General features: G+C 36.8%; 2 protein-coding genes across 2 annotated transcripts; both read right to left on the bottom strand.

Annotated features, from left to right (window-relative positions):
• Positions 1-4,421: 4,421 nt before the first annotated feature.
• On the bottom strand, positions 4,422-9,210 carry LOC110864173 (ATP-dependent DNA helicase PIF1-like). Its single transcript, XM_022113224.1, has 2 exons — positions 9,193-9,210; positions 4,422-4,931 (listed from the first exon to the last, which is right to left on the bottom strand). The coding sequence occupies exons 1-2, from the start codon at positions 9,208-9,210 to the stop codon at positions 4,422-4,424; spliced, it is 528 nt and encodes a 175-aa protein (XP_021968916.1).
• Positions 9,211-16,083: 6,873 nt separating this feature from the next.
• Positions 16,084-18,449, bottom strand: LOC110945022. Its single transcript, XM_022186661.1, has 4 exons — positions 18,317-18,449; positions 17,755-18,193; positions 16,694-17,634; positions 16,084-16,532 (listed from the first exon to the last, which is right to left on the bottom strand). The coding sequence occupies exons 1-4, from the start codon at positions 18,447-18,449 to the stop codon at positions 16,084-16,086; spliced, it is 1,962 nt and encodes a 653-aa protein (XP_022042353.1).
• Positions 18,450-20,744: the final 2,295 nt, after the last annotated feature.

Below are 20,744 nucleotides of genomic sequence, written 5' to 3'. Positions count from 1 at the left end.
CATATTCTTGCTCAATCAAAGGAGTGTTGTTTAACAAAACTTGACGACCGTGCTTATTGAATATGGTAATATTAAAATCTTTCACGTCGTTTATTTTAAAACACAAAATATCGCCAGGATTTAACCTGAGATCTTCAATAAATTTAAACCAACCATCAGCAAAACAATAATTTGGACCAATCTTTCTAATACGGACTTCCCATTTATGATTCTCGGATACGTTAAGTATAACCTTGTTATCCGGTAAATGATAATCAAAATGTTCTGAAAGAAAAGTATCTGGTATAACCTGTAAAGAAATTAAGTATTATAAATTTATGAGTATTATGTTTTACATAAATCGAGAAAAAAAATATAAATCTATAATAAAAGTACGTACCATTGGAGTTTGTAAAGGATTTTGAATAATTTTACAAAACGGTTTCCCCCACTCTTGATTTGGATCATGACAGAAAAGCTTGAACTTAAAAGTACGATCACCAAGATAGTTGAAAATAATAAAGAAATATCCATGGCCAAAGTAATTTAAAACCTCAGGCCATCCATCCGTGAAGTAGAATACATCTTCTATTAATTTGATGCGAACACGCCATGAATGCTTTTCATCAAATTTAAGGCTAACAGTTGAGGATTCTAACTTATTCGTCCATATAAATCTACTCATACATATAGGTATAGCCTGGAAACCAAAAAAAATAAATGTAAAATTTCTTTAGAATAAAATATCAAACATCAAACAATACTAATAAATAGTTTATAAAAACAATAATGAAAGTTATGTACCTGTTGAAGGGATAGTGGATCAAGCAGAGTTATGATGAAATACGGACCATGACGATACATCTTCACCCAAACACGACAGTTGAGAAAGAATACTAACAATCGAATACTAATGGCAACACATAGAATGCAAGAAAAAAATATCAGCATGTATTTATATGAGAAAATTGGAAAGTAAAATTAAAGATACTATAGAATCAAAAATTCTTATAACTATTTATGTAAATAATTATTAAACTCAATATTGTACAAAAGTATAGAAATTAATGTAATTATTGTAAATGTGTAATAAAAATTTGATAGATTTATAAAATATTGCTAGTAATAAAAATTTAACATATTAAAAGGTTTTACGAAATATTAGTACTAATTAGTGAATATATATTTTTGTATAATATTCAAATACATAATGGGTAAAATAAATAACATTAGTTTAATATTATGACATAAATAACGGATATATGCCAAATAATATCATCGTTACTTAAATATTAAAAATAAAATAGAAACTATAATCATCACATATCATATCAACTCTGCTGCAACACTCCATCATCTTCAATCAACATTCACTTGGCTCAAGAAACCTAAACCGACGGTGAAGAAGAAATTGGTAAAGTAAGTTTACCTACATATTTTCCGATCATTTTAACGGAAATCTCCTCTTTGATTCACACACTTATTATCATCTGAGTTGAACACCAATTTTCGGTTTGAGTGACTTCACCGAAGTATTTCCGGCGATTGTTGACGGTTTACACATGAAATCAGGTTTTTCAGTTTTATGAAATTAAATGTTGTGTATCTTATGTATGTCTAAAATAAATTAGATCCTATTGCATGTGTTTGAAAATATATAATTTCTGTTAATAAGATGATTTGGTTGATATATTTTGTGCATCTTATTGTGAAAATTAAAAATTCTTGATTAACATTGTATTTTGTATCATTGATTAGGTTATAACATTAAAAATCTTGATTAACGATGTTATTTATTGTGTACCTTATGTTTATCTAAAACAGATTACATTTTATTGTTTGTCTTTGAAAGTATAAAATTTAGGTTACTATACTTATTTGGTTGATATAGTTTGTGAATGTTATTGTGAAAAAAATTATGGTTAGATGATGAGATAACAGTTGCTTTGTTATTGTTTATATGTATATTGTATATTGTATTATACTATATTGTAAACAAATATATACATCATTGGTTACAGGTATATAAAGATGAGTTCCTCATGCATAACTGTGTTAGATGATGATTACTCGATGAAACTGGTATGTTACAATTGTTAGAAAATAAAGTAAATCTAATTCTAATTTGTGTTAGATAATATCTTTAACATAAATTTAACAACAGGTACTGCCAATTGACTTTGTTAAGAGTGTATACGGTGATTATTGGCAAAGAACTAAAGTAGTGATACATCATGAGAGTGAAAGAAGTTGGACAGTTTATTTGAGAAGTATAAGCGGGGAATCGGTTATAACTGATGGTTGGAAAAATGTCGTAAGGGATCTTCAGTTGAAAAAACAGACATTGTTGCGCTTAAGGATAATGAAAGATAAAGATATTCACATTGATTGTTTCGTCAACAACATATGTGGTGAATCTTTCATAACAGTAAACCGTCACGGCATTTTAAAGATAATAGTAAGTATACAACTATATATTAATCTATTTTTCTTTATAGTTGTAAAATAAATGATATACATATATATTTGAGAGTAAAATGCTACTAAACTTTTCAGGTGATTCCCGAAGCTTATGTTACAAAATGTTACTCTTACACGCCAGTCAAGGATTATTATAACATATGTGCAGCAGGTCAGATTTGGAAAGTTGAGACGGACAAAATAAATGATAATTATGTTTTTACGAAAGGTTGTCCGAAACTATTTGATGATCTTGGGATAGAAGATGATGATATAATGTTGTTGATGAAGACGGACAGCAAAAAAATTGAGATAAAGATTTATCGTCGAGGAGTTGAAGTTGTTTTGAAGAAAAAAGAAGAAAGTGAAGATGAGTCTCTGATGGAGATACCTAAATACACATACTACAAAACCGTCCAGTTTGTAAGTATTATCAACTTAAACTATAAGACTTTAGTAATAATTACGTCTCTTTTGCTAATATCTTATTGTATAACAGAGCTTCGGTGATGATGATGATGACTCCACAGATGAGATGATTTCTGAGGTAATAACCTTATATTTATGTAGATTAAAACACATTACAATCAGATGTTGTAATTTTATTAACTATGATACACAGATTCATGAAAGTAGTAAAAAACAGGAAGTGATTAAGAAAATTGCTGGAAAAGAAAACTCAAAGGTAGAAACAAAGATTTCGAAGACAGAAGAGACAAACAAAGCAAAAAAAATATGATGTAATTATTTAAAAATTAAAAATAAAGTATTAGTTTCATTAATATATATAGACATATTTAATTAGGCGTCAATGGTTATTGTTATCTAAAGATAGCGGTTATCTTAATAGGTTACGAAGAAAGGAAAACATGTAGAGGCATATTGTCATGCGGAGGTCAGTAAGGAGCTGATATGCAGGACAGAATTTGAAATGGAAAAGGTCTCAACAGATGGAGAGATAACTCGGAAACGGATGGTGTGTTTATCATAAATAAACAATATGTAGTGATCAACATTTATTATTAACTTAGATTTTATTCTAAATATAATGTATGTGTTCAAAAAAAAGGTAAAGGAAAAAAGAAAGAGGGATGATCATGGATTGAAGATATTGGAGGTTGAAGGAAAAGTTGTTGCAAAAACAACTACTGTTGAGAAAATTGGAAAATATGATTTCACAATGAAAGGAGAAAACCGCATGGTATGTATTTTTTACATAAAAATCATAGACTGAAATATTATAACCTGAATATGGCTGAATGAGTTCTTAAATACGGATTTGCATGCAGAGAATGCCTGCTAATGTTGTCAGAGCAGCCGGATTCCGAAATAAATCTCATAAGTTAAACGCGAGGAACATGAAGGGAAAAACAATCAAAATGAATGTTAGGCGCCAAAAGAATGGAAATGCTGTAAGGTATGCAATCGAAGGTTGGCCGATGTTCATGAAGGAGAATGGACTTTGTTTGGGTGATAGACTGCATTTCACATTTGTAAGTTCATCAAATCTCCTGATCTTATCAAATGTGGATGGGGTTAATGCATGTTAACAGGTAATCTAATGATGAAGGTGTTTGTGTAGAACAAATGATGACTGTTTTGTGATCATGTTATTAGGTTTACTCTTTTTTGGACAAAGTTTCTATGGTTATGATGTTTTATTTTGTTAGTAGGTAGTTTATGGTTAAAGACAACTACTATTATATCATCCAACAAAGTACCATAATTTTGAATGTAATTAATAGTTGGTATCGTGCATAAATACTTGTTGGTTATCAATGTTTAAATATATCTATTTACAAACTAACTTGTGTTTGTTTATATGTGGTTAAGATTATTTATATAAATTGTATGTGATATATATTACAAATGAAATGAAAAAAAAAATATAAAGTAAAATGGAAATATAAATTTCGGAGTAAAGGAATAAATAATATGACAGTTGGATATTAATATTAAAATAATGAAACTATAAATAAAAACTATAAATTTGAGAATATCTCTTTGTATACAACATTTGTAGTCTTATTAATAACGTTCCCCTCAACATCTAATATTAACATCCTTAAACCATCCATGCTTTTGACTCTTGAAACTGCAACATATAGTTGTCCGTGAGTGAAAACAGGCTGCTTTAGAAACAAACCAACCTTAGATAACGACTGTCCCTGACTTTTATTTATCGTCATTGCAAAACACACAACTATCGGGAATTGCCTTCTTTGAAGCTTGAAAGGTATTCGTTTGTCAGAGGGGGAAAGATTTATCCTTGGTATAAAAGTTCTAGTACCAATATTATTACCAGAAATCACTTTTGCTTCAATAATCCGATCACCAAGTTTTACGACTTGTAATCTCGTACCATTGCACAGACCGTTTTTCTGATCAAGGTTACGCAACAGCATGATAGGAACACCAACTTTTAAAACCAACTTATGATTCGGCATTCCTGAAACTTTAAGACCATTTAGAACATCGGGGGGGTAAACATTGTGTCGAATATGGTCAGTTACATTCTCAGATTGGCAGATGGAATCCAAACTTAGATACTCTTTATGATCACCAGGAAACATTGCTAATAAGGTATCATTTATCTCGTGAACAACGTCGTTCTTAGGAGCAAGTATGGCTCTTTCCTGAAAATAATTTGGATCATTGAACGATTCAAGTATCGAAGGATACACAAAGTTGATCAGATTACCAATAGGGTTAGTGGACTCAGTAATCAACAGTTCTTGAGGTATATCAATAACAGCTTCTCCGTCGTTGCGACCACCAAGTTTTCCCTCGCCAATATCCAAAAGCCATTTAGCAAACTCTTTTGTCTTGTCAATATCACCATGATTCATGCCAACAGTGAGCCTCATGTTTTTTGTTAACGTTAGTAACTTGCATTTATTCCATATATATGACGAACTCAGGGAAGCATTCACGATATCTTGTCTAGAGCCATTAGGAACAACAGGAAGAATCTGTCTAAAGTCACCACCAAATACAATTACCTTTCCTCCAAATGGTAAAGCTTCGCTATTTGAACAATCAGGCATCAATATATCTTTTAAGGTTCTATCCAATGCTTCAAAGGCATGTTTATGAATCATTGGAGCCTCATCCCATATAATAAGTTGTGTTTTTTTTAAAAGACACGCAAGTTCAGATCCAGGCTTCATGCGGCAAAGAGAATCCTCATTTAGATTCAGAGGGATGGAAAATCGAGAATGGGCTGTTCGACCTCCAGAAAGTAGCAAAGAAGCTATACCGCTTGAAGCAACATTTAAAACAATTTCAGACTTACTTCGAATTGCTGCCGACAATGTCTTCCAAAGAAAGGTCTTACTGGTGCCACCATATTCGTAAACAAAAAAGACACCACCTTTGTTTGTTCTAACAGATTCCATAATCTGATCAAAAACATTACGTTGCTCATCTGTTAAAAGTAGTAACATATTATTCAACTCATCTTCCATGGTATTTTGGAAATAAGATAACTCCTCGTTGATCAATCGATTGTTAGACGAAGAAATAGACTCATCATCAGGATAAGGCATATTTGAATAGTTCCTCAGAGATGAATTATTACGAAGTAAGAACTTCTCAATCTCTAACAACGCCAAATTCTTTATTTCTTCGTCAGAATAATTTAAATCTGCAAACAAAATTGAAGATGTATTTAATAATACAATAATTCTTTATTACTGTCGAATATTAAAGTATATTTTGGTAAATATGATATAAATGAAGTTGAAGGGTAAATAACAAAAATTTTTTTGTACAAATGAAGTTCTTTTTATTTCATTCAGATAAAAAAATTATCAACAAAAAATAATTAATTTAATAAATATATTAATTGAATATTAGATAACATGCAAAAATTAAAAAAAAAGACATACCATCAACATTCAAATGTTTTTCTTAATGTCATCCAATAAATACGTCCATGTTTTCTCCCATACAAAATCAGGTCTAGACAAACTACCAGACATCAGCATTGTTCCAAATAACGTCCGTAGATAAGTAGCACTTCCATACAAATTAGCTTCTTTGATAGCTTCAATGTACTCGTTATCATTGTGACAACTCGAACTTTAGACCTACTTTGTGTAACGTATGTGAACGTTTTATGATTATATACGAACCTTATTTATTGGACGTTATGTTGTTATGTGATATGTGTTTTAATGATTGTGTACATGATACGTTATGTGTATGTATATATGTTACTTGAACTTAAACCCTACAACATGAACAAAACGTGTAAGACTCACCCAAATCGCACAAGCACAAGCCCACCCGGATTACACCCTTTGCATTCGGACCAATAGGGCAGCCCAAGAAAGGGCCGGCCCACTTATCTTATACGTACAACATACACAGACACCTTAGGAGGTCGTTATCCCATTTGTTACAATTCTCACAACACACACTCAAACCCTAGTTATTCCTTCTCGTTTGCTTGGAACCCGTCGGCACACACATCCTTGCTATCGAAGATATCTCCTGAATTGGATCAATCCTTGTCACTCTCTTAATCGGTTAGTGATTTACTAAGATTTCTTGATTGATTGGTGATACGATTTATACGTGTTTCATGTAGGGTTAGGGTTGTATGTTAATCAATGATTTTGTATGGCTATGTGTTGATCTATACGACTAAGGATTTGTTGATATCATGAACAATATGAATCATATATTGATGTTTTATGAATCGGAGATGCATAAGGTTAGCCTAAAACCGATTAAATGTTGCTAGACTATCATGTTCTATTTCGGATTAATTGTGTGATTGAATTGTTATTTGATACTTGAACCTTAGATGATTATGATCGAATATTTCGGGTTATTGTTCGTGCTTTGTTAGGGTTCATATGGATTTAGGAATGATTGCCTTGTTTGATCTATAAGATGCAAATTATTAGTTGTTAATTGATTATCTGCAAGTTTGGAAACCAATGAATGATAATAACTAATTGGCATGAAATCCGGAACATCTAAAACCAATACAAGAGTCCTTGATCGCACAAGAACCCATTACGCACAAGATGTTGGCATGCATGGTCGCACAACAGGTGTGGATCGCACAAGCTGCCATATGTTGGGCCGGACGTGCATGCTGGACTGGGCTGGTACGGATCGCACAAGGCGGCTGGGCCGTACAAGCCCACACTGATCGCACAACCCATCCGAGTCACACAAAGCACGACCTGTCGCACAAATGGGAAACTGTTGGGCTAAAAGATATGTTGGGCTGGGTAATTAAGCAGGTCGCACAAGCAACCCGGATTGGGTAAGCCCATCCGGATCGCACAAGATTGTTATTTGGTTAATGAATTGGGCTGTTATGTTATTGGGCTGTTATGTGTTATTATTTGGGCCGTTTATGCTATTGGATTGTTATACTATTTGGGCCGGTACATGTTGGATCGCACAACATGTTGTGGATCGCACAACATGTTGGGCCGTTTACATTTGGGCTAATAGATTAGACGCACAAGTATGATTGCATTGTACGCTTGACTGTTTACGTGCTACGTGTTTGCTAAGATTCCTACGTGCATTACTTGAACCAAACCTGACTTGTGTGGTAACCCTGTTAGGACGTGGTTGACCACTGTTAGTTCAAGAACCCTCTTCTTTGTGTATCTGCCGAGCAACCCAAGGTGAGTTCACACAGCCAAGGCATGGGGTTCCCAGGGTGGGAATGGGATTGGATGATTATTCATGCATACTTAGTTAATGGATCCTAATGATATAGTCCTCAGGGTGAGGATGGTAAATGATAAGATACGGCTAGACTAGTATACCTACTTGAACTGATCTTCGCACACACGCCAAGGGTTGGCTGCGATAATTATGACTGATCTTCGCACACATGCCTTAGGAAGGCTGCGAACTATACATATTAGAACTTCGCACACATGCCAGGGTGGCCAGCGATACAAATATACATAGTCTAGGATATTTGGGAGTATTAACCCAAATCTTCGCATACATGCCGAAAGGGCCCGCGATGGAAACCAATACTATACATGAACAATGAACGAACTAATACGATACATGATAGGTGAACGAACGCAATGCTTGCTATACCATTTCTATTACTGAACTTACTTTCTGTGAACTCGCTCAACTAGTTGTTGACTCTCTGCTGCATGCCTTGCAGGACCTTAGGTATCATATGGAGCTTGCACAAGGAGGAGCAGGTCGTTGTGGGCAAAGGATCGTGAATGCTATTTGAACACTTATGATATTTAATACTTATGTTTGGGTTTACTTAAATGCTTCCGCTATACTTAACTATGTTGGTTTTGATAAACACCTTTCGTATTGGTGGATAACTTTCACTATATACTTACATGTTCAATATGATTGGTGGCTTGATCCTGGTCAGTCACGCTCCCAAGCGGTGGTACTCCGCAGGTGGGTTTTGGGGGTGTGACAGATTGGTATCAGAGCCATTGGTTATAGAGAACTTGGTTTTAATATGGGAAAACGTTTTTATTAAAACCAGACTATAACCAGAACAGTGCTCTCAACGATCCACAACGACGCTTCGCTCCACGTGCAAGACTCGACATCCTAGGTAATAAGGTTTATGTTTATTGCCTGTTTGCTAGAACTGCTTAGAACTTTGCTCGCATTACGCTTAGATACACATGACTTTATTACATGAGAACACCTACGTGCTTACACTTTTCTGTCATCGCCCTACTCGCGAACCCCTCTCACTTACGTTACTTTTACTATGAAGATCATGTCTGGACGGATTAACATGACTCAAGCCCAGCTAGAGGCTCTCGTTCAAGCTCAAGTTGCTGCGGCACTTGCAGCTGCTCAAGCAGGTAGTATATCCTGTAGTCATAACTTACACTAGGATCTTTAGATCCTACACTCCTAAACTAGCCCTTGTATATTCGTACACAATAGGACAACACGCGCAGCAACCTGTCTGCACTTTCAAGAACTTCATGGACTGTCGTCCCAGTACTTTCAGCGGCACAGAGGGGGCAGTGGGACTCCTCCACTGGTTTGAAAAGCTCGAGTCTGTGTTCGAGATGTGTGAATGCCCTGAGGCTCGCAGGGTGAAATACGCCACTGGCACGCTAGAAGGAATAGCACTAACTTGGTGGACGCCCAAGTTCAGATTTTAGGGTTGGCAGCTGCTAACGCCACACCCTGGAACGACTTCAAGGAACTCATTAAGAGGGAATACTGCATGCGTGATGACATCCACAAGTTGGAGAACGAGCTCTATCACTTGAAAATGACGGGGTCAGAGATTGAAGCCTATACAAAGCGGTCAAACGAACTGGCCATTCTGTGTCCAACTATGGTGGACCCTCCAGTGAAGCGCATTGAGTTGTATCTCAAGGGACTTGCGCCAGAAATCCAGAGCCATGTTACATCGGCAAACCTCGACAACATCCAAGACATCCAGCGTCTTGCTCATCGACTCACAGATCAGGCAGTAGAACAGAACAAACTGCCCAAACGCGTCAGTGCAACTACTACTCCAGCTGCTACTTCTGCTACACCCAACGACAACAAACGGAAATGGGATGGAGATTCCAGCAGGGGATCAGTTTCCGTTCAATGTCAAGCACAGCAGCGCAGGACGAACGACTACCAGAATTCGAGTCAGCAATCATCTGGCAGTCAGGGGCAGGGTGGATACCGGGGAGTTCACCCACTATGCGACAAGTGCAACAGGCACCACAGTGGAAGGTGTCGCAAAGAACGTTGTCAGAGATGTCTCAAGCTAGGGCACGAAGCCAAAGATTGCAGGAGTTCACGACCTGCGAACCAGAATCAGCAACTTCCGCCACCGGTTCCTCAGAACCCACAGCAGCAGCAGCCACAGCGCGGAAACTGGGGGCGTTTCCAGTGTGGGGCAGAAGGTCATTACAAACGCGATTGTCCTCAGTTGAACCAGAATCAGAACCACAACAATAACCAGGGCAACGGGAACAAAAACAACAACGGGGGAAACAACAACAACAATGGCAACGAGGCAAGAGGTCGAGCTTTCGTGTTAGGACGAGGAGACGCAATGAACGATATTTGAACTTATAACTTATTTTGGGTTTTCATTATTATGTTTCCGCTACTCAAACAAAGTTTGGTTTGAACATCAATCGTATTGGGTTTTATGAATTATTTTAACTACTATACTTTATGTTTGATATGATGGATGGTTTGATATTATTGAACGCACCTGCCGTATTTATGAACCTTAATAACAGGGTGTGCAAACCCTATCTAGACAAGTTTGTAATTGTCTTTATCGACGATATCCTGATCTACTCCAAGAGTCAGGAGGAACACGAGCAGCATCTACGCCTTATTCTGGAACTCCTGCGGGAGGAACAGCTGTACGCTAAGTTTTCGAAATGCGACTTCTGGCTTCGTGAAGTCCATTTTCTAGGCCATGTAGTGAACAAGGATGGGATCCATGTCGATCCATCCAAGGTAGATTCGATCAGAAACTGGCCTGCACCACGTACGCCAACGGAAATACGCCAATTCTTGGGTTTGGCGGGTTACTACAGACGGTTTATTAAAGACTTTTCAAAGATTGCTCAGCCGCTTACGCTACTGACACAGAAGGGTGTCACCTATCGCTGGGGAGACCCTCAGGAGACTGCTTTTCAGCACTTAAAGGATAGACTTTGCAGTGCACCTATCCTCTCTTTGCCAGAAGACACGGACGATTTTGTAGTATACTGTGATGCATCCATTCAGGGTCTTGGATGTATGTTGATGCAGCGCGACAAGGTCATTGCTTACGCCTCGCGCCAACTTAAGATTCACGAACGGAACTACACAACGCACGATTTAGAGCTGGGAGCTGTTGCTTTCGCGCTTAAGATATGGCGACACTACCTGTACGGTACCAGGTGCACGATATACGCCGATCACAGGAGTCTCGAGCATATCCTTAAGCAGAAGGATTTGAACATGCGTCAACGGCGATGGGTTGAACTACTGAACGATTACGAATGCGCCATCAAATACCATCCAGGCAAGGCCAATGTTGTGGCTGACGCTCTCAGTCGGAAAGACACTTTACCTCGGCGCGTGCGAGCGCTACAGCTTACGATTCAGTATAGCCTTCCTACACAGATACGAGATGCTCAGGCAGAAGCATTGAAACCAGTAAACGTCAGGGCTGAAGCCCTACGCGGCTCAAGGCAACGATTAGAACAGAAGGCAGACGGCGCCTACTATGTAACGGGGCGTATTTGGGTCCCACTTTATGGCGGTCTACGCGAGCTGGTAATGGACGAAGCTCACAAGTCTCGGACAAAATGTACCACGACATCAGAACTACTTATTGGTGGCCTAGCATGAAGGCCCACATTGCCACCTATGTCAGCAAGTGCTTGACCTGTGCGAGAGTCAAGGTGGAATACCAGAAACCAGCTGGCCTACTTCAGCAGCCTAAGATACCTCAATGGAAATGGGAAGAAATTTCCATGGATTTTGTTACAGGCCTACCTAGATCTCAGCGTGGGAATGATACCATATGGGTGATCGTGGATCGACTCACCAAGTCTGCACACTTCCTAGCTATAAAGGAAACGGATAAGTTCTCCACTCACGCAGACATATACTTAAAGGAAGTAGTCTCCAGGCACGGGGTGCCCACCTCCATCAGTTCGGATCGGGATGCACGATTCACGTCAGAACTATGGCAAGCTATGCACAAATCTTTCGGCTCACGATTAGACATGAGCACAGCATATCATCCTCAGACGGATGGGCAGTCTGAGCGAACGATTCAAACACTTGAAGACATGCTTAGAGCATGCGTCATCGATTTCGGCAACGGCTGGGAAAAGCACCTCCCTTTGGTGGAGTTCTCATACAACAATAGCTATCACACCAGCATTCAAGCCGCTCCATTCGAGGCATTGTACGGACGTAAATGCCGGTCACCTCTCTGTGGGGCAGAGGTGGGGGATAGCCAGATCACGGGTCCAGAGATTGTAGTGGACGCCACAGAAAAGATAACACAAATACGACAACGCATGGCGGCAGCACGCGACCGTCAGAAGGCCTACGCGGACAAGCGTAGAAAGCCATTGGAATTTCAGGTCGGGGACCGGGTTGTACTTAAAGTCTCACCTTGGAAGGGTGTAGTTCGTTTTGGCAAACGGGGCAAACTAAATCCGCGATACGTCGGACCATTCGAAATCATTGAGAAATAGGCAAAGTGGCCTACAAGCTAAATCTACCAGCTGAACTCGGTGCAGTTCACGATGTCTTTCACGTGTCGAATCTGAAGAAGTGCCTATCAGATGAGACCCTTATCATTCCTTTTAAGGAACTCACTATCGACGAGCGGTTGCAGTTCGTCGAGGAACCAGTTGAAATCACGGACCGGGATGTGAAGGTCCTCAAAAACAAGAGAATCGCTCTTGTTCGAGTACGTTGGAACTCCAAACGTGGCCCAGAGTACACCTGGGAACGCGAAGACAGGATGACAGAAAAGTACCCCCAGTTATTCGGAACCAATGCAACCACTACTGAGACTGAAGCTACTACTGCGGAATTTCGGGACGAAATTCCGGATCAACGGGGGGAGGATGTGACACCCCAGGAAAATCAGTGAACGAACGATTGAACTTACCTAGCTTCCTCAGTAAGTGCGTACCAAATTTCGGGACGAAATTTCTTTTTAGTTGGGGATAATGTGACAACTCGAACTTTAGACCTACTTTGTGTAACGTATGTGAACGTTTTATGATTATATACGAACCTTATTTATTGAACGTTATGTTGTTATGTGATATGCGTTTTAATGATTGTGTACATGATACGTTATGTGTATGTATATATGTTACTTGAACTTAAACCGCACAACATGAACAAAACGTGTAAGACTCACCCAAATCGCACAAGCACAAGCCCACCCGGATTACACCCTTTGCATTCGGACCAATAGGGCAGCCCAAGAAAGGGCCAGCCCACTTATCTTATACGTACAACATACACACACACCTTAGGAGGTCGTTATCCCATTTGTTACAATTCTCACAACACACACTCAAACCCTAGTTATTCCTTCTCGTTTGCTTGGAACCCGACGGCACACACATCCTTGCTATCGAAGATATCTCCTGAATTGGATCAATCCTTGTCACTCTCTTAATCGGTTAGTGATTTACTAAGATTTCTTGATTGATTGGTGATACGATTTATACGTGTTTCATGTAGGGTTAGGGTTGTATGTTAATCAATGATTTTGTATGGCTATGTGTTGATCTATACGACTAAGGATTTGTTGATATCATGAACAATATGAATCATATATTGATGTTTTATGAATCGGAGATGGATAAGGTTAGCCTAAAACCGATTAAATGTTGCTAGACTATCATGTTCTATTTCGGATTAATTGTGTGGTTGAATTGTTATTTGATACTTGAACCTTAGATGATTATGATCGAATATTTCGGGTTATTGTTCGTGCTTTGTTAGGGTTCATATGGATTTAGGAATGATTGCCTTGTTTGATCTATAAGATGCAAATTATTAGTTGTTAATTGATTATCTGCAAGTTTGGAAACCAATGAATGATAATAACTAATTGGCATGAAATCCGGAACATCTAAAACCAATACAAGAGTCCTTGATCGCACAAGAACCCATTACGCACAAGATGTTGGCATGCATGGTCGCACAACAGGTGTGGATCGCACAAGCTGCCATATGTTGGGCCGGACGTGCATGCTGGACTGGGCTGGTACGGATCGCACAAGGCGGCTGGGCCGTACAAGCCCACACTGATCGCACAACCCATCCGAGTCGCACAAAGCACGACCTGTCGCACAAATGGGAAACTCTTGGGCTAAAAGATATGTTGGGCTGGGTAATTAAGCAGATCGCACAAGCAACCCAGATTGGGTAAGCCCATCCGGATCGCACATGATTGTTATTTGGTTAATGAATTGGGTTGTTATGTTATTGGGCTGTTATGTGTTATTATTTGGGCCGTTTATGCTATTGGATTGTTATACTATTTGGGCCGGTACATGTTGGATCGCACAACATGTTGTGGATCGCACAACATGTTGGGCCGTTTACATTTGGGCTAATAGATTAGACGCACAAGTATGATTGCATTGTACACTTGACTGTTTACGTGCTACGTGTTTGCTAAGATTCCTACGTGCATTACTTGAACCAAACCTGACTTGTGTGCTAACCCTGTTAGGACGTGGTTGACCACTGTTAGTTCAAGAACCCTCTTCTTTGTGTATCTGCCGAGCAACCCAAGGTGAGTTCACACAGCCAAGGCATGGGGTTCCCAGGGTGGGAATGGGATTGGATGATTATTCGTGCATACTTAGTTAATGGATCCTAATGATATAGTCCTCAGGGTGAGGATGGTAAATGATAAGATACGGCTAGACTAGTATACCTACTTGAACTGATCTTCGCACACACGCCAAGGGTTGGCTGCGATAATTATGACTGATCTTCGCACACATGCCTTAGGAAGGCTGCGAACTATACATATTAGAACTTCGCACACATGCCAGGGTGGCCAGCGATACAAATATACATAGTCTAGGATATCTGGGAGTATTAACCCAAATCTTCGCATACATGCCGAAAGGGCCCGCGATGGAAACCAATACTATACATGAACAATGAACGAACTAATACGATACATGATAGATGAACGAACGCAATGCTTGCTATACCATTTCTATTACTGAACTTACTTTCTGTGAACTCGCTCAATTAGTTGTTGACTCTCTGCTGCATGCCTTGCAGGACCTTAGGTATCATATGGAGCTTGCACAAGGAGGAGCAGGTCGTTGTGGGCAAAGGATCGTGAATGCTATTTGAACACTTATGATATTTAATACTTATGTTTGGGTTTACTTAAATGCTTCCGCTATACTTAACTATGTTGGTTTTGATAAACACCTTTCGTATTGATGGATAACTTTCACTATATACTTACATGTTCAATATGATTGGTGGCTTGATCCTGGTCAGTCACGCTCCCAAGCGGTGGTACTCCGCAGGTGGATTTTGGGGGTGTGACAATCATCATCCAAAAGCCCTAGCGCATAGCATGCGTCCCTGAAAGTTGGATACAATGTACCATTTACAGTACGAATATCTTCAAAAGATTTTGGTCCCTTTACTTTGTTCAATAATATTCTGAGGTAGTACGCTTCTCCAGCTGAAGGAAACACCGAATGAATCCTACCGATTGAAGGATGTCGTTTCCTTATATCCCAACTGCGATTTCTTAATTTAAAACAAACTTTGATGGAAACTCAACATAAGTAAGATTACGTGCCTCAGGTAATTTTTCGTTACACTTCATCCAAGATAAGAACATAGTAGAAGCAACAGATGGTTTGTTAAGAACATCGTCAATGTCACGTCTGCGCCATATACTACGTTTTGCTGACCAGGTAAATGGAACGGCAATCGGATAACTGCGGGATATCGATAATGAATATCATAGGAAAAGATCCTCCAAACAGATTCGCATGCAGAAATATACCGGCAATCGTAATACTTTTCTATCTCATCGACTACAGGTTCCTGCTCATCCTGATTACCACTTTCAACAACTCTAAGAGTAGTTCTATCTGGGCCTTTGTTAATGTACTTGAACTAATATTTGATAGAACCAACTTGATTGCACCATTCAACGTTAATATGCGCCTGGTATCTTTTTAACAACACTTTACTATATGGAACAACATATCTATTGTCTACGTTCACAAGTGATTTAACAACAGATAGGCCAGAATCCCTTCTACGATAAACTGGAAATCCTTTTTTATCCAAACATGTTTCGTTAACAAATTTCTTAGGAAACTTCTTGGAACACTTACGATCGATCATGCAAGGACAATTCATATTGAGAGGACCACACGGACCATGAATCATGTAGTCTGCCACAAGTTTATATAACTCTGGATCCTCGGCTATGTCTGGAATTTCGGCAGAAATGATTGGATCTAGTTGGTCAACAGATAGAATCTTGCTGTTAGAATGCATGAATACACATATGTGTGCATGAGGAAGTCCGCGTTTTTGAAACTCAACAGTATAGACAACTACAGAGTACAACAACAAAAATATAATAAATTAAAAAAAAAATAAAGTAATTTATATTATCAACATTAAATATAGATTAATAATAATAATACTAATAAAATATAAAGTAACGTTATTTAAAAACAGTAGTCTTTAAATGTTATCGTATAAATAAACATACCAGAATTAACTCTACCGAGCAACTTGCCTTCTTTCAATTCTTTTGTTATGGAATCTAGTTTTATCTTGAAAATTTGACACAAAATGTCCGGTCTATCTTCAGGCCTTATCGTCGTATCTTTTAAAAATCTTTGCACCTCCGACCATTTTGGATTACACGTAATAGTGATGAAAAAATCTGGATACCCAAACCATTTGCACAAAGACATTGCATCTAAGTAATTTTGCATCATATATCGAGAACCGCCAGTAAAGGAAGATGGAATAAAGATACGTGTTCCAATTTTTGACATATCTTTTTTTCCAGCATTACTTGCATTCTGAATATTCTGAACAGTTTCAGACCTCAAATGAGTTTGTTGTCGCCGTATGTAAAACAACCTTTCACTCTCAATCATAGTGTAAGCATCAACAACAAATTGTTGGAAAAGTCTTTTTGCATTATGAATCAAAGAAAACTTATCGACACGATCTTGTAATCTATAAGCAAAGAACTCACGCATAGTACACATTGGACGTTTGCTGTTCGTGTCTGGATTGAGACCTCTATGAAGAATGTCAACCCTGTACATATCTTCTCCGTATGGAAATAGAAGAGGGTATTGTAGAGAAAGATAAGAAGGATGTAATTCACTTATGCGCTCAATCCGACCAGATCTTCTTTTCACTACTATATCACGATTTTCAACAGCTTGAGTCAGATCTCCAATAACTAATGCAGCAACTTCAGAAGCTTCAGGAAGGTTATATGTCCTACCATCTTTGGATCTTTTACCAATTAGACAAAGCTTCAAGTCGATGTAAGGGTTTTCATTTAAACAATTTCTAGCTTGTCGATAAATTTTAACCAAAGCGTTGTTAGTGTCTAACATAAGTGTAAGTTCCTCAATGATCTGAACATCAAAAGCTGACTCAGTTATTGTAAAAGAAGTGTTTGAGCCCCTATAAAATTAACAAAATGTATGGATTAATAGCGATTATATATGTATTACTAACATTAATATCATATAAAATAAATCGACAAATATAGGTCATTATAAAGACTATGAAATTAATACATACCCAACAGCATTTTGTCGATTAAATATTTCATTATCTGTGTCGTATATATACAACTGGCTGAATTTTGGCTCATTTCCATCTTCAGGTAATAGACTCCCAATAGTATGATAATTTTGACCACTTAATCGAAACACATAAGGTGCATTTCCACGGTTGATAGTTTTGTCAATCCTTCCTCCCATAGATGTAAATGAGAACATAGAATTATAACGCCGAATGTTTTTTAAAAAGAATTTGCTCTTCGCACTGACGCCAACATATAGATCTTTCAAAATTTCAGGAGGCTGCTTAAAATCAGGTAACAAAACTTTACCGTATGAACAGCAAAGGAAATAGTTAGGTTTATTTCGCTTCTGTTCTCCCCTATCCGCCTCTGCTTTCCATAGTTTTGCGCTACACGTTCGACACACGATTATCTGGTCACCATGATCCAAGTAGTCTGTACATTTTTTTATTTCAGTTAAAAGATTAATGTTATTAAAAATAATAAATCTATGTTGTTAAAAAACAATATGAAAATAAATATGTGAAGCAGTAATAAATAAAAGAGGATTAACTTTACCTTTTGAAACACCTTTTAAATGTTGATCAATGATATCAGCAAACTCGTTATCATCATCTGTTGTCAAATCAATAATAGGTATAGGTGTTAAGTTTCGTCGTTTTCTTACTAATTTACGCTTTCCTAATGACATTCTTATCAATGGTGAAGGTTCGTCTTATGCTAAAACAGTATTTGGTGGAATTGTAGATGATGAAGAAGGTATCATGTCTGATGCTGAGTTGCTTGTAATGTTTCTTGGAATACCACTGGAAGATGCAATGTTTCCTATAAAAATTATTATAAGAAATGATATAAAATCATATAATAAAAAACAAACTTAAAAAAATATATAATTTCGTTAACTATATATTAAAAAGTTTGATAATAATATTGTTAACTAAAAGAAAATTAATGTACATAAATGACATGAATTAGTAAAATTAGATAGAAATAAAGTTGTTATGCTTTTTAAAACACTTGATGATAGAAGAAAAAAAAATCTTATTTCATAATATGATAAAAACAACATTACTCGCGTCTTACCTGAATTGAATTTAGATGAACCGGAAGAGACATTGATACTTGAGAGGACGCTAAAAGATGATCTATTCAACGTAAAAGTAGTGTTCGGACTAATATTCTCTTTATTTGTCGTATAAGAAGTTAATGTCGATTGAGTCTGTGTTGAATTTTTATTCAATCTTTTGCTATTCAAATATATACGTCTAGCCTTCCTTCTTTTTGCAGCCTCATCCTTGTCTACATTACGTATAGAAACTAAAATGACATATACATTAGTTAAATTTATATAAATAGAAATTTTGTAATAAAGTAAGTAATATAGATTTGAAAATACCATTGGAAATATCATGTGAAGGATATGTTGAATAATTTAGTGTGGATTGAGTCTGCGATGAGGTTGTATTGAATCTTTTACTGTTGTAATATATTCTTCTAGCTTTTGTTCTTTGAACAGCTTCAGGTTTGTCAGTGTTGCTGCATATATCAACTGAGATGATATATGAATTAGTAAAACAATGAAATGAATTGAAAAGATAATTGAATTAATAATATCTCAAAAAAAAATAAATTTAAGAACATACCGTTAGATATATCAGACAAAGGATTTCCTGAAGTCACATTTATGTTATGTAAACCGGGACTTGATGCGGATGAACCTTTACGAATGTGAGACATTTTCTAAAATGCAAAATGTAATTACTTGTAATGTATTTATATCCATAAGTTAATATATAATATATAAAGATAGATAAAGTAAATGTATAATGAGGATAGAACACGTACCTTATATCACGTGAAACCGGTAAGTATAATAGAACACTTTTTCATACTTTGTCAAATTAGATGATGATGTTCTTTGTTGTGAGAACAAATGATGTACATATAAATAACAATATATGAGAGTGTATTCAAGTAGTGAAAAGGAAATAACCTTAAATATGGATATAAATTTAATTGATAGTAATTAAGAAATAATGCATTATTGTGTTCCCTAAATTTATTAAAGATGCATTTTAGGTAATTAGACGTTTTTTAAATAACTTATTAGTTGGAGCATAAATATATATGGAATGTAGCAAAATTATATATCCGACAGGTATGCTTTCTATAATTATCACACCTTAACATATTTAAATAAAATATTATTAGTAAGTAATAGTGGACACCATAAATTCATCTAAAAAATATATTTAAAATAATCTTATTTGTTTTTTTTTAAAGATTGGAAAATTTCGATATATGTTAACATAATACATGTTCAAGTTACATGATTAGCTATAATACAAACCACATACAAAATACACATATACTATTAGTCAGTGTTAAATGAAATGTAAAAAAAGACATTAAAAACGAAATAAAAATAACAGGTACATTAAAATCACGATTATTACTCATAACCAAACATCACAACTTTCGAAATTCAAAACATGTATTGTCCGGAAGAAACAAATAAAAACCATAAAACAAAACCACGAATTCAAACAATCAATTGTTTTAGACGACATCAACAAAAACCAACTTCTCAAAAGTCACCAAATAACTTAATGTTATGACAACTTGAAAACTATTTCTCAACTTTAGGAATTAAGAGGTTCCTCTTCTCTGCACTATTGAAATCCTGAACCTCTCCAGACTTTTGGAGCTTCGTTGCAGATGTGTGAGAATCTTCTTCAACATCATAGACTTGAACCAAGTTTCGCTTCACTTCATCCTTAGCTAACATGGAATCAGGAGTATCAGTAACATCCAATGAAACAGGTGAAACGGTGCTCGCTATGTTAGACACAGGAGTATTGTTTTCGATTCTTTTGGCAGCAGAGTTCTAACAAAAGACAATTTTAACAGGTTACAAACGCATATCATAGTTGAACATATATATAATAAAACAAAGACGAAGAAAACAAAAATTCACACGAATACC

The sequence above is a fragment of the Helianthus annuus genome, chromosome 6 (assembly GCF_002127325.2).
Source record: "Helianthus annuus cultivar XRQ/B chromosome 6, HanXRQr2.0-SUNRISE, whole genome shotgun sequence".
Lineage (NCBI taxonomy): Eukaryota > Viridiplantae > Streptophyta > Magnoliopsida > Asterales > Asteraceae > Helianthus > Helianthus annuus.
This window is presented reverse-complemented; position numbering and strand designations above follow the sequence as displayed.

What these genes read in the sequence shown, in the direction of transcription:
- LOC110945022 (XM_022186661.1), bottom strand. Translation starts at nt 18,449, where the DNA reads ATGTCATTAGGAAAGCGTAAATTAGTAAGAAAACGACGAAACTTAACA. An exon ending in TTTAAAAGGTGTTTCAAAAG is followed by an intron (nt 18,194 to 18,316) that starts GTAAAGTTAATC and finishes AAAAATGTACAG; the next exon opens with ACTACTTGGATCATGGTGAC. An exon ending in GCTCGGTAGAGTTAATTCTG is followed by an intron (nt 16,533 to 16,693) that starts GTATGTTTATTT and finishes TGTACTCTGTAG; the next exon opens with TTGTCTATACTGTTGAGTTT.